This window comes from Osmerus mordax, chromosome 20 (genome assembly GCF_038355195.1).
Source record: "Osmerus mordax isolate fOsmMor3 chromosome 20, fOsmMor3.pri, whole genome shotgun sequence".
NCBI lineage: Eukaryota > Metazoa > Chordata > Actinopteri > Osmeriformes > Osmeridae > Osmerus > Osmerus mordax.
In genome coordinates, this window is record NC_090069.1 from 3,937,961 (window position 1) to 3,962,775 (window position 24,815).

Sequence of the window (24,815 nt, forward strand, 5' to 3'; positions counted from 1 at the left end):
TATAGGCCGATAGAAATAGATTAGATTCAATATGTATGTTAAAAATCGTAGAATATATTCACAGTAGATGTAAATCTAGATTTTTTTCAAGATTAAGTCGAGAAATAAATAATCAATGGCTGTTTCTACTTGTGGGCCACGCGCTGTTGGCAGGTGGTGATGCTGTTTTGTTTGGCACCTTGCATTACAGTAAGTGCTTTCATCAAAAGCAATCAAGACATGCTGTTCATGTTTCCAAGACATTTTGTCAGTCTCTAAATGAATAAATAATTCATGAGGCTTCTCAGTGAACAATCATGAAAATCCTGATGTATTGTGTTTGATTGGTCGGATGAGTAGGGCATGGAAACGGACACAACCCCTCACTGACTAATTGACTCCCACGTTATTTAAAACTGAAACACCATGGTGATGCACATTGTTTAATTGGAAAGGGCATGCTTAGTGTGAAGGTTATACAGTATAACTCAAATACATGATTAGGTATACAAGAAAATATAATTCTAATCGACAATGCATTTATTTCTGCATTAGACCTTTGTACAACACTAACTTACCTGACAGATATTTTGCATAATAATAACATGCAGGGTTTCCCGCAGCACCTTCGGTTAAGGCGGCCGCCTTAGCAACACACGCCTGCCGCCTTAACTACGGAGTCGTCGTCGTCCCCCGAAAAAATGGCGATATCCGCCGTTGTCCTGTTTTCTCCCCCCCCCCCCCCCCCAGCTGTGGCAAACTCCACCCTACCACCTTAACTGACACATTTTCTGCCGGAAACCCTGACATGTATTATTCTATTTATGCCGAAACAAAACAGTCCTGCAGTGCTGTGTGATGTCATTATGAAAATTCAGGCTTTTTTACATATTATTTGGATACCGGTTTAAGCATTTTTCTCTCTGTTGTGATAGTAGATCTTCTCTTCTACTGTATCTCAAAACATCATAGAGATGAGGGCAGGAGGACATCAAGCCTTTGAAATGAAACTTGAAGTGAGATTTCAGTAGGCCTCAGGCATTGTCAGACTGTGAGTGCGCGGTGGGAGCTCGCCAGCCCCAGTCAGATCTTGGGGAGGAAAACTTTCAGAGGCTCGTTTTCATGGACTTTATCCAGAAATCCGAGGTTGAAGTAAGGGTACAGCGTTTCTGTGAACACCTCCCTGAAGGTGTACAAATGTGTCATGGTCTCTGCATTGTAAAAGGACACCAGACCCCTCTTGTAGTCCAGGTAGACCCCGATCCTGGCCAAGGGCTCCTCCAGGGACAGCACGGTGGGGGGGGCAGTCCCAGCCCTGTACTGGATCCCATAGGACAGGGACAGAGTCCAGAAGCCGTTAGCCGGCAGGGTCTTGATGACTCCCTTCCTGGACACCGACTCGCGGGCCACCCCGACGGTCCACACGGTGCTGCTGTACACCTCGACCTCCCAGTAGTGGCGTCCATGGGTGAAACCCTGACTGGCCAGCAGCGACAGGGCGGCGTTGAACCTGTGGGGGTTGTCCTGAACGGAGTGGTTGAAGCTTTGGTAGCGGACACAGGTGAGGGAGGAGGTGAGGCTCAGCCAGGGGTTGGCTGTGCTGGAGTTGAAGGTGATGGCTGCGGGAACTGAGATCAGATTGTTGCAGGTGGGTTAATTCAGGACCGGCTGATCAGCCTAGGAACTAAATGTGTCACCGGCTATAAACGTGTCTCGTGCCGATGTAGAGCTTCCATTTGTCGCTCGCAAACGAAGCCGGTGGCTTTTGGGACGGTGGCTACTGTACCTGGATAGATGCTTCCTTTCAGGGATTTCCACACGCGATACTGCAGGGGCCCTGCAAAGCGGCCCTCGCACAGGCTGGGCGCGGTGAGCACGGGCTTCTCAAACTTCAGGGACGGCCTGGGGGAAAACAGCACACGCTTAGACAAGGCAGCGGGAATGTGGGGAGGGAGGTGCAGGATCGAATGGCGACACCGAATCTCCTACCAGACTCTCACCTCTGCAGAAGGGTCTTAATGTTCTGAGACGAGACGCAAGGAAAAACAAAGGAAGGAGATGGATGATTAGTTTGGCAGTGTTTAGGAAGAGGGAAAGCGGTTTTCCACATGACATCAATGTTTGGGCTCAAGCTAACCCCACCCTCCGGGATATCCCCATGGCTGGAGAAGGCTGGGGAAAGTCCCTGGCCCTGAGCCTGAGCCTGGAGCTGGGGAAAGGGCTGCACCCCCTCCTTCTCCTCGCCATGGAGGACTGAGGTCATTCCACATCCTGCCCCTACTCCCACACTCCTAGCAGCTAGATGTAATGTTTCCTCTGCAATGATTACATAATTACTGATACTTACAGAGGGGTGTACTGTAACTCTCCTCCCATTTAGTGGAAGCCAATTTATGCCGAACTCGTCACCAAACAAAGAAGCAAGGCAAAGCCAAACCTTATCCTTGCATCGACAGCTTTCGAATTCTCCCGCGTGAGCCGCGAGGCATCGCGTCTGGGGTTTTTCGAACCGCAGGCTCACCCGGAGCAGGGAGAAGGGGTCCTGTTCCCTCAGCTTGTCCTCGATGTCGTGCAGAGCCCTCTGCAGACGGCAGACCTCCACGCACAGCAGCGCCTTGTGCTCGTCCAATCGGATCAGCTCGCGCCTCTCCTCCGTCTTCAGCTTCACCTGCACCAGCTTCTCCTCCTGGTACAGGAAGGTGTGCAGGTCGCTGAACTGGGCCTCGATGCGCTGCTTCAGGTCGGCCGTGTGCTCCTGGGTTCAGAGGGGTTTCGATTGGTCAGCGGAGGGGGGCGATGGGCGGTAAGCGTACGAAAGGCTCCGCGCGGAGGAAGAAGCGAGGGCGGGGGCGACTGACCTTGAGCTTCTTCACCTCGTCCTCCGCCTCGCGCTCGCACTGCAGCGCTGTGTTCAGCTCTGCCTTCAGGGAGTCCATGGAGCTGTTGAGAGACACCTGGGTAGAAGGAAACAGACCATTTACTAAAGCCTGCCAGGCGCCCTCTGGGGGCCACGCCGAGGCAAGGCTTAAGCTCTGTTATGGTAAATACCCTCGACTGCATGCAGGGAGATAAAGTACGCCTCTATATATATGCACACAACAAACCACCTTTTTCCATCCATATTTGAGATCTTCGATAAATCGGCCGTTTTAAAGCGATTTTATATTCAAATTGAAGAGGGAAAATATGCTGTCACATAATGTTGATCGCAAACTGCCACTGCATGAAAGCATGCGTGAGAAATTTGATAAAACTCCTGATTGTGTGCTATGCAGAGACATACAAAGGCTTTCAGTTTCAATTCAATAGGGAGAGCATTCAGAACGGCGCATGCTATTTCCCCGTGTGTCCCTCACCGCATGACTTAGGTGAAATGCCTTTCCTACATTGAATGCCTAGAGAATGTCCATACATCTTATTCCCTTACACTCGTTGACATGCGGCAGCTAATGACAGAACACGGACGTTTCGTCGACCGAGGTGAGATCGAACGTCGTGACGACTCACCCTGTGCCTCTGCTGTGCCTCCAGGACGCAGACCAGGTTGTGGTTCCTGTGCTCTTGTGAGAGCCCACACACCAGGCATACCAGCTCCTGATCCTCCTCACAGTACAGCTTCAGCTCCTCCTTGTGCCGCACGCAAAGCGGGCGGGCGGTGGGCTTCTCCGCGCCCTCCACGTCGCCCAGCCGACCCCCGACCCCGGCACTGGCCTCGCTTTCCTCCAGCCCCTGGCAGTAGCTCTCCACGATATTGGCCACGATTCGATTGGGCCTGTAGCTCTGGCCAAGGAACACCTTCCTGCACTGGGGGCAGGAACCTGTCCCTCCCTGGCCGGAGCCTCTGGGGCCAGCCCAGTAGCCAGCAATGCATCCCTGGCAGAATGTGTGGTCGCAGGGCAGGGAGACAGGCTGCTTGAAGAGGTCCAGACAGATGGAGCAGGTCAGGTCTCTGCTGAGCCTCTGCGCTGAGCTTTTGGATACCTGAGCGGTCATATTCGACGGCCTCTGCTTCTCCTTGGAGGTTGGCTTTGAAATGTCTTCCTTTGTCTTCGAGTTTTTCTTCTCCGGTGTAGCTTCCTGCTTGAATCTCCGTTCTAAGTTTAGTGTGTACGTGGACTGGAGATTTTTCACCTTTTCCTGGGCCTTGTTCATTCCTCCTGTGTTCTGGTTCTTTCTTTGTCCTCTGTCTGCAGCTGTTTGAGCTCCTTCTTCTCCAGCAGTGCGTTTGGCTTCCCTCTCTGGCCTCATCCAGTCTTCCTGTTTACTGTGGGAAAGGAAGGGGGTGGTGAGGGGGGCGGACTCTGCCTCTCTCTCTGTCCCAGATAGAGAGCTGTGCTCTGTCGGCCCCCTCTGTGATGTCACAGCCCCCATCAGGAAACTTAAGGGAGGGACACGGTCATTCTATCCTTAGATCGTTTAGGTTGTTGTTTTGAAAAAAAAATGCTAAGGCGGTAACTTCAGCAAAGTCCCTTTTTTTACTGTACCGAAACTCTTAGTCAGTACTAATTTGTTTAACCATATGTGATAACATGTGTGTGTGCTCTGTGAACACTGTGAGTGAAAACAGATGTGTCCTATTTTACCAAGAGCTCACTGTCTTGATTCCCTATTGGCTGTTCATACAACAATGTACACTTGAAAACATTTAACTTCCAGGACCTTACATTCAAATTTTCAACTAAAAAGGTTACAGGCTTAGCTATTCCATGTCATGGATAATAATCCTACAGTAAACATTGTTGAAGTGAATTAAGCATGTTTAAGACTATAAATCTACATTACATTTACATTTAGTCATTTAGCAGATGCTCTTATCCAGAGCGACTTACAGTAAGTACAGGGACATTCCCCCAAGGCAAGTAGGGTGAAGTGCCTTGCCCAAGGACACAACGTCATTTGGGCACGGCCGGGAATCGAACTGGCAATCTTCAGATTACTAGCCCGATTCCCTAACCCTAGCCACCTAAGCCAAATCTAAGTGTTATAGTTAAGACTATACAATCACTATGTTGTTTTTCTAACTGTTATGCAGATGTGTGTACATTATATACTGTATGTTTAATTGAATGCGATAAGGACAATTTATATAAGTCACCCTAATCGTTATTCAAAATTAAAAGCATGAGATTATGTATTAATCATATACATAATTAATGTAGCAACGTTTACACCGTTTCGTATTGATTGCCAATTTGTCTGAACAGTTCTTAATTATTCTCAGTCACGGTCATGTCACATGGTACGTTCCATAGTCAGAGGAGATTCTTTTTATGACAGTCCAAAAGGACATTCCATTGCAGCCACGCGAAAGACCTTGTGGTTGAGGACACCTGTTGACCCCTCTATGGCCTACCTGAACCAGGAGGATTTGTCGTGTACGCGGCACAAGACCACTCCAAGGCTGGGTCGCTGATTGGTGCGGACGTCCATGGACCTTTCCTCGGGATTGACCATGTTGTCCCTCAGAAAAACGCAACGTAACCCCCCTGCCAGGCTCACTAGGCTCCTCCTGGACCCTCTCTCTGTCCCGGATTACGAACCGAGTCGCCTCTAGTCTGAAAAGTTGCTCCAGTCTGCCCTCTGCTGTCGCTGCCAGTACCCTGCGCGTACCCACGTTAGTAACTAGTGCACAATGTTCACACTGGCCCTCCAGCATCAATCTGTCCAGCTGTGGACATCCAATCATGTGGCAAGGAGCTGGTATGAGGTTAAATTTGAAAGTACAGGGCAAACTTGATTCAACATTAGGTGGTAGCTACGTTGTGTTTTAATAATAACGCGTTGAGTTATGTCAATGGAGTCATTTACTGAAAGTATCTTTTGGGAATTTTTTGTACTTTGACTTTTTACTTGGCTATATTTATGTAAAAAATATATAGGCCTACTTTTTACCCCAACACATTTCAATTGTCAACGATCTTTAGGCAACTTGTTACATTTTCTGCAGCGCCCATATGTTATCTTTAGTGCTGAGTCGAGTGACCACCGATAGTGATATTGCCACTTGCAGGGTATTGAACTGAAGGTGCGAAATCTGTGCCTGGACATAGCCTAACACAATGCACCTGTTTTGTTGTCCCTCTGTGACATTGCTTACATGTATTATAGGCCTACAAATATATCAATATTTTTTTTTTCTGATTTTGTTTGAACGATTCTACGGAGGACGAATTTATGATAAATAAAAGTATAATTGCAGGGTAGGTAATGGATGTTTCATAGCGAAAACTGTTGATATGATGATCTGAAATGTTGTTTTTCACTCTCATTTAATCATTACTTTGTTTAGGTTTAATTATTTAATTCATTAATCAATTAATCAATGATATTTTCAGGTAAAGGTCCTATGAAGTGCAGCGTTAAGCATACATTCAATAGCAGCTAAATACTTTTGATACTTAACTACTGTTAAAATCAGACACTTTAAGATCAGTGCAAGAGTGCAACCTCAGTCTATGAAACGTTTCCACATAACGCAGTTTTACAGCATTTTAATATAAGAAGTAGAAATATTTAAAATTCCTAACCTACTTTTTGCATTTGTGTTATCTATGTGCGAGTCCTTTCTTGCTGCATTAAAAGTAACACATCAAAAATTCAACTGGCCGTTGAATTTAAGAATAAATTATTGGCTGGAAAATTACTGTAGCCTAACACTTTTTGAGAAGCATTTATTCTTAGATGCGTTCTTCTTCCTTCTGGACGGGCCAGCTAGCATCAGATTAAAATAGTTAAATAATTTAAAATTGTACTCGCTAATCCTTTCATCAAGCATGTTCGAAGCATGCTTGGATCGAGGACTAACTCTGAAGAAAGTTTTGGATGCTTTGAAAGACCTTATTTCAGAAGCGTGCTCGAATGTGAATTCTGCGGGAATTTCTCTTCAAAGCATGAACCCATCTCATGTGTCCCTCGTGCAACTTAACCTGCGCAGTGATGGATTCAAAATATATCGCTGTGATCGCAATCTCGCTATAGGAGTTAATGTGGCCAGGTAAATACAAAGGCAATACGTTGAGCTCGGTGTGTTAACGAATTCTCAGTATGAATAGTAAAAACTGACAATGGATTACAGCTTGTACAAGATAGTGAGATGCGCAGGGAACGAGGACACCGTCACCCTCTGTGTTCGTGACAAGGCGGACTGTCTTTTCTTGACGTTTGAGACAGAAAGTGAGTATGTTAAGATTGTAGGCTACTACACACACAAACATACAACTATTAGATATTTCAAGATTATATGTATTAAAACACGTGTATCTCATGTGAAACCCAACCTGTCAACAATGATTGTTTTGGGGGGATAGATCAGAAGGTCTCAGACTACGTCATGAAGTTGATGGACTTGGATGTGGAGCAGCTATGCATTCCAGTTAGTGGACCGTCTTTTAGAACTGTTCTCACATTCAACACAGCAAGCCCTTTCAATGCCAACTCTGTTGCCAACAATGTAAGATTATCTTCCCTTGTTAGGAGCGGGATTACAGCTGTGTGGTGAGGATGCCATCCAAGGAGTTTGCTCGCATTTGCAGACACATGACTCAGATCGGGGATGCTGTGATGATTACCTGTGTAGAGGGAGGGGTCTCGTTTTCTGCTAGTGGTAAGCTGGGCACCGGGAACATCAAGCTGTCCCAGAACTCCAGCGTCCATGAGGATGAGGCGGTGAGAGTCAGGCCCGAGATGTTACTAGCTGTCTGTCTGATTGGATGTCTGTGTGTGTTGCTGACCAGCTGTCTGATTGAATGTGTGTTTGACTGACTGGCTGGCTGACCGACTGGCTTTCTCCGGAAGCACATTATCTCTGGCAATCAAACAGATCGTGTAGACAGTCAAAAGTAGAGAAAACGATATTCACCCTACTGCTGCAGTGCACCACTATTTCCAACACTTGATTTTGTGTCATTGTCTGAGGATATATTACTACCCAAGAATAATTGAGCCATGACTTTTTCTGTTTCGACAAGGTGATTGTTGAGATCAATAAGCCTGTTCAGCTCATCTTTGCCCTCCACTACCTCAACGTCTTCACCAGAGCCACACCTCTCTCTAAGACCGTGTGGCTCAGCATGTCAGCTGACATCCCACTAGGTAACATGATTAGTCAAGGATGTCTATATTTTACATTCCCAAGGGATACACCAGTTTGGATCTCAGTTGAATCTGCACTATCCCTGTTGTAGTGGCAAGAAGAGAAAGTGGCTATGGTAACTAGTTCATTAGTCATGACGCCACTCTGTGAAATATTCGTACCGTGTGCGGTATGTTTAACGACTGTATCCTATGTTAGCGGGTACGATATCTTTTCTGAGATTCAGAACTGGCTTAAGTGATTCCCAACAGGTGGATTTATGCTGTCTCTTTCCTTCAGTGGTGGAGTACAATATCAAAGACATGGGACACATCAAGTATTTCCTGCCTCCTAAAATTGACGAGGACTCATCCTAACCTCAGTCAGACATCTGGGACGGACTTGTGGATCAGGTGTTACATGCTACATGGCTGCTTGTTCAGTGTAGTCTATAAGAATGTTCTCAGTCTTATTTGAGATGGGGCAAAAGCAAAAATATCATGCAAAAGATATTTTTCATTTATTAGGTTTAAAATCATTTAAAACCAAGAATGTTTACAAAATGTTCAGATAAAACATATCACTAATAAAATGAAATGTTCACTTTTTTGATGTGTAGTAGTGTACGGTAGTGCTGTTTATTGACGTGAGCACATGTACTAGCTATCTATGGCCACTAGATGGCAAACATGGGATTGTTCTCAATTTGTCCTCTACCCACTCGTCCCTTTAAGCTAAAGTAGAAAGTTGAAGACAAAGGGCTTGGGAAAACACAGACTCGTTATGGAGGGTAATTAAGTTATAAGCTTTGCTAATACCTGATAAAAACCATGACAGCGTCTGCTTTGCCTCCCAGTCCGCCAGTATTTAATTAACCGGAGAGACAGCTTAAGAGAAAGTTAATTACAGAGTAAAAGTCTTGCCACTCCGACTCCTGTGAGTTTTGGTACATGCACACTGTAGATGTTGAGTGGGCTTGTGTGGCCATGACTGTGCACCTTGAATTGTTAACTATAGTAATGTGTTCGTTTTGGACGTTTTTATCCAAAACAATATACAGAGGGGGAGGGGGGTTCAAAACCTGCAACCTCTTAATCTGCAGTCAAATGCTCGAACACCCCAAACACTGGTACAGTATACAATGTACTGGTAGAGTATTCATATGGTATTTAAGTCACCCCATATACAGCATACTTAGACCCACGCAGCCCAACAATGAGTAAGACTCAAGCTATTCTGTACATCTATAAATAATGATGTGCTACTGGAATAACCTACACCGAGTTCAGGTGTGCAGGCGGTAAGATTCTCCTCTTGAGTGACAGAAGCTTTAACGAGACCTGATCACCCTAACGTATCACTGCTCCTCACTCCACTGCGAGCCTAACTGCTACGCATCAGTCTGGCACAGAGCTAAAAGTAGAAATGCAGACCGTTCCCTGACTCTCACCACAGATACTGTTAAACCTCTAACCACAGATACACTGTTAGAACCTCTAACTGTTAAACCTCTAACCACAGATACACTGTTAGAACCTCTAACTGTTAGAACCTCTAACCACAGATACACTGTTAGAACCTCTAACCACAGATACACTGTTAGAACCTCTAACTGTTAGAACCTCTAACCACAGAAACTCTGTTAGAACCTCTAACTGTTAGAACCTCTAACCACAGATACACTGTTAGAACCTCTAACTGTTAGAACCTCTAACCACAGAAACTCTGTTAGAACCTCTAACTGTTAGAACCTCTAACCACAGATACACTGTTAGAACCTCTCACCACAGATACACTGTTAGAACCTCTCACCACAGATACACTGTTAGAACCTTTAACCACAGATACACTGTTAGAACCTCTAACTGTTAGAACCTCTAACCACAGATACACTGTTAGAACCTCTAACCACAGATACACTGTTAGAACCTCTCACCACAGATACACTGTTAGAACCTTTAACCACAGATACACTGTTAGAACCTCTAACTGTTAGAACCTCTAACCACAGATACACTGTTAGAACCTCTAACCACAGATACACTGTTAGAACCTCTAACTGTTAGAACCTCTAACCACAGATACACTGTTAGAACCTCTAACCACAGATACACTGTTAGAACCTCTAACCACAGATACACTGTTAGAACCTCTCACCACAGATACACTGTTAGAACCTCTCACCACAGATACACTGTTAGAACCTCTAACTGTTAGAACCTCTAACCACAGATACACTGTTAGAACCTCTAACCACAGATACACTGTTAGGACCACAAATAAATGGGCCCTTCATTTTCTTCTGTACTTTCTCTCCACCTCTTGTCAGTGTCTCAGCCTGAGCTCACCTTTGACCCCGTCCCTCAGCTGAGAACGAGAGCATCACAAGCGTCACCTGCGTCACCTGCGCCCTGTCTAAATTGACTCTATATATAAACCCTGTCTGTTCCTTTGTGCCCTGCCAGATTGGACCAGTATTTTTCCTGTGCCTTTCCTGCATTTGCTAGTGTTGGGGGTCAGATGGCTGAGCGGTTAGGGGGTTGGGCTATTAATCAGAAGGTTGTTTGTTTGATTCCAGGCTGTGCCAACTGACGTTGTGTCCTTGGGCAAGGCACTTCACCCTACTTGCCTCAGGGAGAATGTCCCTGTACTTACTGTAAGTCGCTCTGGATAAGAGCGTCGGCTAAATGACTAAATGTAGTGTTACTATAGATTCCTGACAGACCCCTGGCTGTCTTGACCTTGACTTTGCCTATCATTTATGGATTGTGTGTTTTGTGTTTGCTTGTCCCTGTAAATCTTGCCTGTCCCAGTATTTCGAGCCTGGCCGCTGTTTTTATAGCAGTTTTGTGAAAAAAGATGTTGTGCACTTTGCACTGTCCCTTGGTCTCCTGGTCTGCATCAGACACTTACTGTACATCCATTATTTGTCGCTTTGGAGAAAAATAGGTGTTAAATTCATGAAAAGTTCTGAATGTAGGTAGTCTTCTCAACTTGTGCTGTTGCAGATGGCACATTGCTGTTGTGGGAACAGTCTTTTGTTCCCCTGAGCAGCAAATAGACTCGTGATCCTTTTGTCACGATTCACATCTGTTGTTTGAACAAGTGTGCACTGTATGTGTGTGTGTGTGTGTGTGTTTGTGTGTGTGTTCCTTCACCAATTGCTATTTGAAAATACTGACAAATATTTTCACTCATCTGTTTTTCCCAGTGCAATACAATGATAGGATAAGCAAATAAGCAAATCATTTCAATGAATTTACCCTGGTCTTATGTGTTTCACCATCGCTGAATAGTTCACTGGTAGGGCTGAATAAAAATTACGCCGTATGAAACGACTGACGTAGAGGAGGGGTATGACAGAAGGAGCAAGCTAGGAAGGAAGATGACAAAGAGTAGGAGGGAGATTAAAGAGGGGCATGGGGGAAATGACAGAGTGCAAAAAGAAGAATTTTAAAAGGAGATTCAAGAGAGAGGAAAGCTAAAGTAAGATGGAGAGCAGATTCAATCGTGTGTGTGTGTCTATGCAATGTATGTGTGTGTGTCTATGCAATGTATGTGTGTGTGTGTGTGTCTATGCAATGTATGTGTGTGTGTGTGCCTTTGTTCCCATGGACCACGTGAGTCCCATGAATTCATTCTTGGAAACGACAAAAATAGACGTGCACACACAAACACACGTGCACACGTACACTCTCACAGCGTCAATTAAAGTGAACATTGGTGTGTAATACACCAGGGAAGCCTGGAGCTCGTTGGAATTCACTGCGGGGGCTAAAAATAGCCCGTGTCTGCAGGAACGAGATAGACCTGTAGGCAGATACCCACAGGCACATGGGGACAGACAAGAATATACCAGCACTCTCAAGCAATGTCAACAACAAAAACGATTTGAGTAGTGCATAGGTTATGAGAGTGTATGTGGTATACGTACCAGTATGCCACAATAAAACCTACTGAAAGAGGATATTGCAAACGTAGAGACATTCATGAAAACATTCTGTTTATATTGTATGCTAGTGTATCATCTCGTTGTGTCTGGGTCGGCGCATTTCAGCGATACGTTGTATCTTAATTAGGTTTGTCTCTCCAACTTTCTCTCATTCTTCCCTGCAAGTTAAAGCCCCCTCAACACTGCATAGCAACAGTTCCCACAGCAACATACTCCCGAAACGGACTCTCTCTCTCTCTCTGTTTTCCGCTTTCTTTCTGCTGCTTTCTAGCGCGCTCTTTGTCACCTTCTCTCTCACACTCTCTCTTTCTCTCAATCTGTCTTTTTCTTTGTCTCTCTTTTACATATGCAAGCACACCCACAAACACCAACTTTTTACTGTGTTGACAGTTTGACACATTCAGGGTCAGATGGCCGAGCGGTTAGGGAGTCGGGCTATTAATCAGAAGGTTGTTGGTTCGATTCCCGGCCGTACAAAATGACGTTGTGTCCTTGGGCAAGGCACTTCACCCTACTTGCCTCGGGGAGAATGTCCCTGTACTTACTGTACGTCCTGCTAAATGTAAATGTATTTGACAAAACAGTAAATGAATGACCACAGAAGGGCTTTACAGTGGGTAAAGAACACAGTTGTGGTGCATGTTTTGTGAACTGGAACCATAACAAGACTTATTTTGGGCAAGGGAGACAACATCCTGTGCTGGTGTTCATTTACCTCCTTAAGAACGGCATCTGCTGAAAAATTTATTGATTGGAATGCAATCTGTATGAATGAATGAATGAATGAATGGATGAAAGTTTTATTTCGAACATGAATGATTTAATCCCTTCTCCACTACTCATTAATAATCATCCGATTGGCGTCATGTTAATATGATATCCCATGGTAAGACATTGTTTCATACATTACACATATTTACAACAAAGAGAAACAGAGCAAACATAAAGAAATCTCGGGAGTTTTAGTTTATAAATTATATGCAGCCTATATATTTTTCTCAACGCCTTAACGAGACCCAGGCTTTATCCTCGCGGTGTTGCTGCGAATCCGGCCCTGCTCGCTTTCTCTATGGGATTAGGTAAGGAGGAGGCTAGGCATTCGACTTTAAACCTAATGAAAACACTTCATTATATCTTCCAGCGCAACAGGGACATGAATGCAGATAGGAGAGGCATTTCAGTTCATCTCATTATTTGGGCATCTGACCCAGAAGAGAACATTGGTTGTCGGAGTCTCGAGTAGGTTTTGGGAAGGCTTAGGCCTACTTCATTCCTATTTGATGGTTTTCCACAGAAGGTTAACACATTAACTTAATCTTGGTAGGGCTTAGGCAGGTCCATAGTACAGACAAATATAGCCTCAATCAAATGGAAATTATAATTGGTTATCACTGTCTTCCAAATGTGCCTGTAGAATAAATGTGGTGACCACGGAGTCCGAGGCACATTTATTACCACATGCCCACATTCTGCTGTCTGCTGTCTTCACGCTACAGCAGGCTAACTGGTGGAATAATGTCCTTACCGTTCCACTAATAGGCCTACCCCCTTCAACAAAGACACAATGAGTGATCATGCATCCACTCATCTTCTGCTCTGCTTGTACAATTAAATCGCTCTAGCTCAACCGCTGTTATCAGTGGAGCAGTGCTGTGGAGTCTTAAAGGACTGGCAAAAACAATTCTCGTCAGTTAGAGGACGCCCGAACGTGGGGTTGACGAGCTGGAGAGTGAATGCTAACAACCCGTTTCGGACTGGGTCTCCTGGAGTGGTGATACATGAAAGGCAGTCAGTGTACTCTAACCACCGTGAAGCGTCTCTTCCAGTAGACACTCAAGGTACAAGGCTTGTTCTGCATACAAGATACACATTTTAAGGGCACGCTGTCCTCAACTTACACGTCAAGTTTGTTTATGTAAGTGTTTGCATGTGGACGAAGCCATGTGCGCGATCAGGACCATGGACAGCGAGCCAGTAGACTTGTAAATCATGAAATATTCTCGCTCGCTCTCTCTCTCTCTTTATCTCCCCCCCCCCCCTCTCTCTCTCTCTCTCTCTCTCTCTCTCTCTCTCTCTTGCTCTCTGTCTCGCTCTCTGTCTCGCTCTCCTTTTCTCATCATCGCTGATAAGGCGTCTGTGTATTTTCCAGGGTTGCAGCTAAAAGATATCATCAAACTTAAAGTGCGCACCACAAAACGAGCGTCTCAGAGCGTTTAACTCAAGTACCAATTGCTTTGACACCATGCAGGTAGGTTGAATAATATCTACTTTTGGTGACTGAAGTAGTATAGTCGAGATCGTTTTTTTAAAGAACTGACTTATTTGTTGGTGTTTAATATCAAGTTCATATCCTGTCAGTAATGTGGGATTGTCTCATTGATATCATGTTGTCATGGAAGTAACTGACCGTTATGTTTTGACAGTTTATCGTATAACAATTTCTATTTGATCACCGGAATTACAGTTGTTATACAGTTTTGACAAATCCGGGTTAAACCGTTTCCTGGAGATGCTCTGTATGTTTACATGTTTGCGTTAAAGGCTAATTGGGAATTGGACAATGACGGATTATCTCCTGTGCTTTGAGGAAAGCACCTCACACGCACACGCATTTTCACTCGTTGTCTTCCAAACCCATTAAATTGCATCAGTTTACTTGACAACTAGACCATTTCATGAATCCAAGTTATCAGATGTAAAGTGACGTAATGGAGGACGACTGCCATCACAGGATGTTGACGGTTAAAAATACGTTTGGAATGGTAGGATTGATTGGATGAATAAGGTTGGATGAGAAGTCATGCAAGTGTCTGTTTGGAGTTCATCTTGCAGGGCCAGCTACTTCCTACAATAATGTGGATGTGGCGTATAAAGACCACACACAACCTCAGGCTCATAGAGCACTCTGTTCTTTGGTGTGCTGTCTTTCCCTGGTCTTCCTCTGGGTACTATTAAGTTTTTATAAAAGACTTGTGGTGTCTACTTTCAACTGCTCCTCTCATCCGCACCATGTCACAAAACACTCATGGGACTCAAATATAAGGAGTTTGCTGAGTAGAGTGTGTGAGTAAGATACAGACACACACAGGCCTACTGTAACTTACTCTGTTGTTTTTTTAAGTATTGTGTTCTGAAACCAGAACAAAAAGCCTGTGTATGGAAATCCCTCTGAGACTGGCCATCTCTCATTCCTTTGCACAGACAGTTTTGGAGACCGTCGACCCAAACGCACCGACAACATTACACTCTCCGTGTTACAGTATGTAAGTCCACCTGACTGCTCTTCCTCTGGTTGTATGTACTGCTTTTGAGTCATGGAGAGAGAGAGAGAGAGTGCCACACTGCCTGTCTCTCTCTCTCTCTCTCTCTCTGTGTGGCATTAATCAGTCGAGTCACAGATGCTCTAATCAGTCAACCATGATGAGCATGGCTCTGCCATGTTTTTCATGTGAACCACTCTACAACCCTTTCGGGCAACTAAAGAATTTCTAAATGTGGCGGAAAAAAGGTTATGTAATGAAAAGCTTCTTTTTTTTCTCCACACAAAGCAACTGTAAAGGGAACGACACATAATTGAATACGGTATGGTACAGGACATGTTCTTAGAGGAAATTGTGTTTGAGTCAGTGGAAAAAGCAAGGAGATCAAAAGGTAATGCAATCTGACTGAAAATGAATTATTCATTAATCAGTTCATCGAGGCAAATTCAACTATTTTTTTCTGTGCTCCCCTGTTGTGAAAACAGTTTTAGAAATGTGCATCTTATGAATTTCCCATGGGGGTCCTATATTAAGTGTTGTGTGTGTGTGTGAGAGAAAGAGAGAGAGAGAGAGAGAGAGTATGAGAGAGAGAGAGAGAGAGAGAGAGAGAGAGAAAGAGTAGGATGACAATTCCAGGATAAATGTAGAGGTTCAGTTCCACAGCACACAAAACTCTACAAGCCAGTGTAACATTGGTTTGCATTCACCTCAGGGATAGATCCCAACATTCTTTTTTATCTTTGAATTTTTCAGGGGATATCCCCATTACTGTCATGTACAGTAGGTGCATTTATACGGGTGAACAGTTTTTTACGGACTGCCTCATTTCCAGTCTCCATGTGCAGGAGGACAGTAGAGGAATGCTGTGTCTGTGCTGCCCCCCCCCCCTCCCCCCCCCCCCCCCCCACACACACACACACATAGAGAGAAGCCACACAGAAAGAGAGACATTTACATTTTCAAGGATCAGAAATGCAAAGTTCCATTGTTATGGAATGGTCTGTATTTACCAGTCACATCATTGAAGGGGTTTTACAGTATGTGACCACCAGTGAATGTCTTCCCGTTGTCGGATCACGGGGTGGGTGCAGTTCTACGAGGATACAGCCTGCCACTGCACACAGTGCTGTGTCGCCATGTTAATAATGCAAGATTGTAAATGTCAGTTCCCAAAGTCTTCTGCTCTTGAGTTACCACGTCCTAAAGGGTGCTACTGGCACTGTGTGGATTACAATAGGAACTGAGGACAACAGCACAGATGCAAATGTCATTTATAGTTTGCTTTGAGCATGGGCCGACCCTGCCTCGTTTCGGATGAATCGATTCTGGGCATCGAGGGTGTTTCTGTGTGTGGGTGTGTGTCTTGTATCTGTCCCGGTGTTTAACATAGGGCCACTGAGACAATCCATGCAGTGGCAGCTGACTCTGATCTTTTATTGATGCAGTTTTAAAGAGAGTGAATTATTAAGTGTGTTTCTCAACGCTCCGCGTGCCCCAGCTTCCTTTCATATTCAAATAAGGAAGGAGGCGGGAGCTGGGGATCTCTCCCTCCATGCCCTCCCCCACTCCTTCTTGCTTCAGACACTGCAACAATAACAAGACCCACAGTCGTCGTCCCCCCAAAAAAAAAAAAAAAAAAACACACGCCTTCATCTCCGTGGCACCCACAGAAACGCACGGGCGGAGGTGGCCCTTGTGGTGTCTTTCCGTCCACAGGCCTCACCAATCCCAGCCCTTCCAATCGGCACGTCGGCTATGTCGGCTGTGTCCGTTGTCACCTCTGCGGCGCGCTGCTTTTTCTTTTTAAAGCCGGGCTGCCTTCTCGGAGAGCTGAGGGCGTTCGATAGTTTCTGTCACGTGAACGTGGTTCCTCTCTCTTTCCCCTCCAGGCTGACGGGAAGGGGCTGGACAGGGGCCTGCTGCCCGATGCCAACGGGAAGGAGCCCAGCCCGGCGGGGCAGAGGGAGGGGGCCAAGTGGCAGAAGCCGCGGATCACCCGGAAGTCTCTGATGAAGTGTTGTCTCGTCAAGTGGATCATCGCCAGCACGGCGACCCAGGACCCAGGTACGGGGGGGTCCCCGAGGCTGCTGGGGAACACGTGTGCGAGGGCTGTGGGAGGAGAGAGAAGCCAAGGCAGAGAGGAGAAGGAGCAGAAGGGGAGACGACAGGACAGACGCTTCCAATCCCCTTTATTATTGGAATTCATGAATTTTAATGATTCCATCCGTCCTATAGAACTATATTTAAAACTCCCATCTTCTCATTCCTCCCTTTGGCCCGTGGACTGCTTACAACAACAGGCGCTCCTCCTCTTTGTATCCCGGTGCCACTTTAGCTTCCAGCCGATCTATCTATCAATAGACCTCTTTTCTTCCCTTTCTTGTTCATTTTGGCTCCCCCTTTTGTCCGAGCGAATCGATCATGTCACAGGCTAGTTATGTTCGCTAAGCTGTTGGTCTATTCCCTCTCTCTCTCGCTCTCTCTCGCTCTCTCTCTTTATCTCTCTCTCTTTTTCCCACATGACATATTGTTTTTTGAACTATCAGTGAGCGTTCATTTGGGAGGCTTGGGAGTCAATGTAAATCAAATCTATCTCAGGCAGAAGGAATGTGGGCAGAGGTTTAAATAAGATTACAGTGATTCATAGCCTCTTGAAACTTTCCCGATTGCTGGAAATCAGTTTAATATCCATGTGAATTTTGACGTACGTGGACCTCTTTTATGCAGCCATATGGAAAAGCAGACACATTTGTCGGATGTACTAGGGAGGGAGTCAGGTGGCTGAGCGGTTAGGGAATCGGGCTAGTGATCTGAAGGTTGCCAGTTCGATTCCCGGCCGTGCAAAATGACGTTGTGTCCTTGGGCAAGGCACTTCACCCTACTTGCCTCGGGGGGATGTCCCTGTACTTACTGTAAGTCGCTCTGGATAAGAGCGTCTGCTAAATGACTAAATGTAAATGTACTAAATCAGAAAATCTAGTTGTGCTCCCTTAAAGCTTTACGAATGGCACTGCCACTCTATGTAGTTGAAGAGACTTGGAAGGCCAGCGTGGGCCGTCATACACCCTGCATGGCCTCATTTTCCCTGCATGTCTAAATTATTGACAGTATCTCGCCGTGCGTGCTTTAGACGGGGTTCAACGTGTGCATGCAAGCGAGGAGCACAGAGGCCCTCTCAATCTCCGCGGCCGCTGCTGCCGTGTTAATCCTGAAATCCCCCTCTCGGCCTCCGCTGCAGCATCTGCCGTGTTAATCCTGAAATGTCCCTCTCTGCTCTGCTTCAACTCTCCAGCCCTCCCACCAATCCCACCTCAGAGAGAACTGAGGGGGCAGTGCAACGTTTAGACCGCCGATTAGAAACTGTTATTAGAAAAGCCGTTTTTTTTTCCTCATTCGGATCAGTCTGGTACACGCATGGCTCTGGGCTGAGAGACTGATTGTGAACCGGTTTTTGGTTGACCTACGGACAAGTGCGCAGATTACCGTTCTGTTTGTGTGAGGGAGGTGTGTCTGTGTGCGTGAGTGTGTGGGTGGGTGCGTGTGTGTGTGCCTCACCATGGTTGAAGCCGTAACGTGCATGGATTGCCATCTGCTGGGTGATACTGAACATAACATAACAGTTCTTGATATGCACGCCAAGTGAAGGTCTGGCTCTCCTCCTCGTGGTCTCCGCATCAAAACACACATACAGCAGACAGTGTCTGTATATGATGATAACGTACATACACGTCATATATTTACATTTAGTCATTTAGCAGATGCTCTTATCCAGAGCGACTTACAGTGAGTACTGGGACATTCCCCCAAAGCAAGTAGGGTGAAGTGCCTTGCCCAAGGACACAACAAAATTTAGCACGGCCGGGAATCGAACTGGGAACCGGCAACCTTCTGATTAATAGCCGGATTCTCTAACCGCTCAGCCATCTGACTCCCTGACTCTAGTGCTTCTATTATATATCAGGTATATTATTGCATATATTACGCCATGTATTGATCACACAGATCAGAACATCAGAAAGGTTGTATGAATACAGTAAACTGTCCTGAAGTATTAGAGCAACGGAAGAATGAGAGAATGGCAGATCACAGGATGGTCTTGAAGTAATGGGGGGGGCTCTATATGACATAGGCTTACACAGTGATCCTTAATGCACCCATTATTGCTCTTATTAAAATTTTATCATGAGATCGGATTAGACACACACCCAAATTTCCTGCATCGGAGTCTTTTAAGTCAGTGAGTTGATGCTACGTTGTCAGCATTTTGGGAGCTGGGGAATTGTGCTGTTGCATCCCGTGTTTTGAGAGGAAAACTCTTCAAAGAGAAGTTAAGAATCCAACCCCCTCGGACCTCCTGGAGGTGTTGAGCGGGGTCTCACTCACAGTGGGAACTAGACACATCGGAGGCATGCAAGGTAATCCATGATCCTAATGTAACAGCACTTTTAGAAGCAAGATCTCAGAACACTTATCTCAGGCCACAGATCATGTGACCGGACCTCACCACTCCCTGAAAGAGTGCATATTCAAGTACTCCTATCAACTACCCCCCCCCCCCTCCCCCCTTTCCTTCTCACCTAAACTTACGCCATTAAGATGTGCACTCTCAGCAGTTGCAAGCTGTCAGAGCATTCTTTCCTGATCCTTCCATCTTCCAACAACAGATCAAAGACTCAGGTCAAAACAAGGAAGTATTGGGTAGGTTAGAAGATCATCGAGTCAGATATAGGTTGGATGAGGTTGGATATAGGTTGGATTCAAGATAAAAATCTGTTCGCTGACGCTTATTCAACTCAATTCAATTGACGGCAGGTCTACCAGAGCAGCCTGAATGAGACAGGCAGCGCCATGCAGGGCAGGGCAAGGCAAAGCAGACTCCCTCGCGCTAAGTGCTGGTCATATTCCACCCCATCAGGAAGATGTGGATCAATGCCTGGTTTACAGCTTTACAGCACATTCTTGTAATGACTGGCCAAACAAGGAAACCTTCTTGCCGTCAATTAGAAACTATTAGTAAAAAAATAAAAAAATAAAACGACATCGATCCCATCAGGCTTTGGGCTCCGACCCCCCTTTTGTCTCTTTCTCTCTGTATCTGTCTCACTTGTTCATGAAGCTGTTCATGGAGAACACCCCCGACTGATTTAGGCTTCACAGGCTCTGGAGAGACCCACAGTACACGGATAGACAGCTTTCACTGGACCAACTGTAGAGGGGGGAATGTGGTCATGAGGTCTTCTCCATGGTTTTTGGAACGTAGCGCACGAACCACATCGACAGAATGAAGAACGGGCTGGACTAAGAAGGAATATGATGAGCGCAGATCTGTTTTGATGAGGCTATGACGCGATTGGATTACTTAGATGGTTTTAATGCTCGTTATTTGAACTACAACTTGGCAGGTGGAACTCGTGCCATTGGGGACAGAGAGATGAAGGGTGTCACTTGCAAGTGTCTGAACACAGACGTGTTGTTTCCTGGCGTCTCTCTATTACTGTAGTTGGATATTTGTGCGGGGAAGCACCAGGGAATTGTTGTTATGTCGTCGTAAAAGCATTCAAATGCTAAGGGTTTGTCAATTAGCTGCATAGCAAAGGAGTACGCTCCACTGATGTCAGTCAGAGCGGGTGATGGATGGCATGGAAGTGATAGCTTTTGCTGTTGTCATTGCTCTGTTTTATGTGGTTCTCAAGCAGTTTGGCATATGGGAACCCCTGTCATTGGACGGTAAGAGACAGGGGCAGAAAAGGTGCTGTGTCCGGCCTTCTTTAGATTTGGGCAAGCCTGCAGAGATCTCATCCTATTAGAAATCTCTTGTATGCATTCAAGAATGAGAAACATTTGGAACTTATACACTGTAACTGCCTCTTTCAAACTGACTGTATATGTTTGTCTTTTCTCTTATGTTTCCCCCATATCCTTCTACAATCTCCCTTCTGTCCTTCACCACATAATTTTTCCATTTTTTTGATACGTAAGATGGTAAGCGCACACAATAGTAACTCCCTCTTATTTTTTGCTTCAACCAGTTTTGGGGGGTATTACACTCGTATCATTTTCCTGCACAGCACCTGTATTTGTTTGCCTTGTTCTTTCGTAGTCTTGCAGCCTCCACTCTTCCTCCTCTGAGCTTCCCTTGCACTTTCACCTGTGTACCCTTTCTCTGCCTGCCCGCTGTTTTCTTCCCCATCTCTGTCCGCGTCTTTTCTCGACCCATTCCCTCCCTGCAACTCCTCAATCCCCCCCACACAATGTACCGCCGACTTTGCCGCGCATCCTCACGCCGCGCTTCGGTATCCCTCTCACGCTCTCCTCGTTCTTCTCTGCCTTTCGCTTCCCACTTTCTTCCTTCTTTCTGCGTTGCCCTCCTTTCCTTTTCTCTCGCTTTCTCTCCAATCTGTCCCTCTCTATCAGAAAGTGGGGACAGTGATCTGGAGCTGTCTGCCGTCCGTCACCAGCCCGAGGGCTTGGAGCAGCTGCAGGCCCAGACCAAGTTCACCCGGAAGGAGCTTCAGTCGCTTTACAGAGGCTTCAAAAACGTGTGGTTGGGCTCATGGGATCAGGGTGGGGCGGAGGATTAGTTGCACTTAACAACTGTGATGTAACACAGCTATCCAAATGGGAAATACGTTTTTTTCATTTGATGGAAATACTCTGTCGAGTAATTTTACGCCTGTTTGATACTCCATTGGCAGATGTGTTGACATACCATTATAATCAGCCAAAACAGCAGCTTTTGAATTCTAGCGTTCTGTACATTCTAGTAACCTGTCGGTTTGGTTTGGCTTCACACCAAGACAAGACCTAAGGGCTGCCTTGTTTCCCTCTATGCAGGAATGTCCAAGTGGCTTGGTGGATGAGGAAACGTTCAAGACTATCTACTCTCAATTCTTCCCTCAGGGAGGTAAGTGTGTGATGCAAACTCAGCAGAGGAGATGGCAAAGTAGCAGACATTGCTACTGGTCAATCCCCCAGAGTCAAACATTCACTTGTACAAACTTTGAAAGCCATTTACAGTTTAGTCAGATAGTTACTAATTTACACATCCCTGACCCTACGTCTCTTGCATGGTCAACCTTGGTACTGTTTAGAGAAAGTGTATGCATATGAATCTGTAGTTATATATAGCTAAACATTATATATTATTTTTGTTACTGCTCCACAGATGCCACCACCTACGCACATTTTCTGTTCAATGCTTTTGACTCGGACAGAAATGGCTCTATACGTTTTGAGGTAAGCCGAGCATGGGGTCCATAACTACTGCTAATTCTTGTCAAATGTATGTAATCAGTCCTAATAACGTGTTTGATATGAGCTAACCTGAGGCAGGTATTACAGCAACGCTGAGTTTTTAAACCTTCTTTTGAAGGACTTTGTGATTGGGTTGTCAGTGCTACTAAGAGGGTCTGTGACAGAAAAACTGCGCTGGGCTTTCAACCTGTACGATATCAACAAAGATGGCTACGTCACTAAAGAGGTACAGTGACATACAGTCCTTCTATGGTGCCATGACTACATGGCACCATAGTGCTACATTTTCATATTCTGCAGCATTACACAAAACGGCCAATCGTGTGCTGACACTCATGTACACGATTTAAGAATCTGCAAGTGTTTTGTTTCTTTTTCAGGAGATGTTGGCCATTATGACATCCATTTATGACATGATGGGCAGATACACGTCCCCCAGTGTACGAGATGATGACCCCGTGGAGCACGTCGAGAAGTTCTTTCAGGTACACGTGTCTAGATTCCAGTGGACATGCTTCACTTTTGACAATGCTGTGACAGTGGGGGACTTGTTTTGAGGCCATACTGACGTGCTGTTTTGACCTCTTCAAGAAAATGGACCGTAACCGAGACGGGGTGGTGACCATCGACGAGTTTATTGAGACATGTCAAAAGGTAAACACGTCTTGTGTCGCCATTTTGTAAAGTGATACTATCAGTGGGTACAATCTCAGACTTCCCTGTTTTGCTGTCAAACCGCACAATGTGACCTTGTAGGTTAACTTTCACACCCAATTGCTGTGAAAGTACCAAGTCAATGAAGGGAATAGTGAAGTGCGAGTTCAAGACAAAATCAACGTATTTATTACATATGTAAGGTGCAGGTGTCTGATACTCTCAAGTTGAGTATCTCAGAAGACTGGACAAAGAATACAGAAAAGAAGGGCAGTTAAGTAGTAGCACAATATGAGAGGTTTTACTCCCGTAAGAATGTTAGGGGGTGACATCAACACAGCCTTCGCAAGCACAGACAGAAGATGCTGCGTTCATTGTGCTAGATAGCGTCTGTTTAGGCTTCAGATAGGGCTCCTAGAAATGGCCCTGACGGTTCATGTTCTCATGAGCTAATATAGAAGGGCATGGTTCAAACGTTGTTTTTGATATTCAGAGCATTCCAAACAGTGTAAAAGTCATAAAGGAATCATTCGTTATTTTGAATCGATTAGTGATTAAAGACATACCTCTTCATAAGTTATAGTATCAGCTGTTAACAGCGCTATTATGATCTTCCCTTAAAACCAACGTGGCATCGACTGTTCCATCCCATCTGTATTCCTTCTCCAGGATGAAAACATCATGGCCTCCATGCAGCTTTTCGAGAACGTCATCTAGGATCAGCTTAGCCCAACCGTTGACCCTGAATGAATCTGACCGTGTCCCCATGACCTCGAATTGCTTCCAATGTCGTGAGCCTGCTTGCACTGGACTCCGCATTTTGTTTGATAGGATGGAGGACTGTGAGGTTGACAGGATAGAATGATGAATGCCTTTATAGTCATTGCACATAACAACGACATTCAATAATAGCCAGCGGAATATTCACTAAAATACTATTGTACGTGTTCTATGGGCTGTTTTGTTTCACATGGTAAAAAGTGTTAGTTCCACATGGTAAAAGATGATCATGATACAGTTATTCCTCTTCACTGGGGACATTAAGGAATAACAAAAGGGGAATGGTTGTGTTCATGACTACTGTACTACTATTGTAGAACTTGCATGTTTGCCTGAAACTTTTGTAAATTGTGCACATATCAATACAATGCAATGCACGTGTGATTGTGGTTGATTACCCTGAAACAGCTGTATCTTATGTTCTTCACGTGAACATTGGTGGAGGATGCAGAGCGGAAGTGAGGTGGTGCTTGGCAGAGTTTGAGCTCTGATTGGTGAGCGGACAGGCGAGGCAGACAGGCACGGAACGTAAATGAAAAGATTCATAGCAGCATGTAAGCATGCTCCAAATAAAGTTGAAACAGTAGTGTGTGTGTGTGTGTGATTCTTGCATAAACTGTGCGAAAGGAGATTAGTGGCACAAACAGTGACCGTCAATGAAACGCACGGAGACAGGAAGCGCAAAGGCACCTCAGGGTCCGCTTCGGAGTAGGCCTACCTTTTAATGCTCCTGTCAAAATTAAAGGTGAGACCGGTGTTGTGTTGAAAATTGCCCCGCTGCCAGAATCTAACCCCCTACCTAGAAATTAGGGCAATATTACGTTTCGAAGTTTTTGCAAATCTTTCATAAGTAACAAAAGAACAT

General features: G+C 45.4%; 3 protein-coding genes across 7 annotated transcripts; 2 read left to right on the top strand and 1 right to left on the bottom strand.

Annotated features, from left to right (window-relative positions):
- Positions 1-730: 730 nt before the first annotated feature.
- On the bottom strand, positions 731-4,195 carry trim69 (tripartite motif containing 69). 4 transcript variants are annotated; one of them, XM_067257869.1, is made up of 6 exons: positions 3,487-4,193; positions 2,838-2,933; positions 2,327-2,734; positions 1,980-2,002; positions 1,766-1,881; positions 731-1,607 (listed from the first exon to the last, which is right to left on the bottom strand). In XM_067257869.1, the coding sequence occupies exons 1-6, from the start codon at positions 4,129-4,131 to the stop codon at positions 1,063-1,065; spliced, it is 1,833 nt and encodes a 610-aa protein (XP_067113970.1). In that variant the 5' UTR covers positions 4,132-4,193; the 3' UTR covers positions 731-1,062. The 4 variants fall into 4 exon arrangements, with proteins under 4 accessions (XP_067113970.1, XP_067113971.1, XP_067113972.1 ...); XM_067257870.1 differs by having other exon boundaries at positions 2,417-2,734; positions 3,487-4,192; XM_067257871.1 differs by having other exon boundaries at positions 2,501-2,734; positions 3,487-4,190.
- A 2,557-nt stretch (positions 4,196-6,752) lies between these two features.
- Positions 6,753-8,427, top strand: LOC136964013 (proliferating cell nuclear antigen-like). Its single transcript, XM_067257879.1, has 6 exons — positions 6,753-6,973; positions 7,055-7,160; positions 7,292-7,351; positions 7,453-7,644; positions 7,947-8,070; positions 8,351-8,427. The coding sequence occupies exons 1-6, from the start codon at positions 6,753-6,755 to the stop codon at positions 8,425-8,427; spliced, it is 780 nt and encodes a 259-aa protein (XP_067113980.1).
- A 5,657-nt stretch (positions 8,428-14,084) lies between these two features.
- On the top strand, positions 14,085-24,535 carry LOC136964012 (calsenilin-like). Of its 2 annotated transcripts, XM_067257877.1 has the most exons (9): positions 14,085-14,250; positions 17,152-17,326; positions 21,677-21,801; positions 22,097-22,166; positions 22,428-22,498; positions 22,635-22,742; positions 22,897-23,001; positions 23,108-23,170; positions 23,840-24,535. In XM_067257877.1, exons 1-9 carry the CDS (start codon positions 14,245-14,247, stop codon positions 23,885-23,887), a joined length of 771 nt encoding a protein of 256 aa, XP_067113978.1. In that variant the 5' UTR covers positions 14,085-14,244; the 3' UTR covers positions 23,888-24,535. The 2 variants fall into 2 exon arrangements, with proteins under 2 accessions (XP_067113978.1, XP_067113979.1); XM_067257878.1 differs by lacking the exons at positions 14,085-14,250; positions 17,152-17,326 and adding an exon at positions 20,380-20,989.
- Positions 24,536-24,815: the final 280 nt, after the last annotated feature.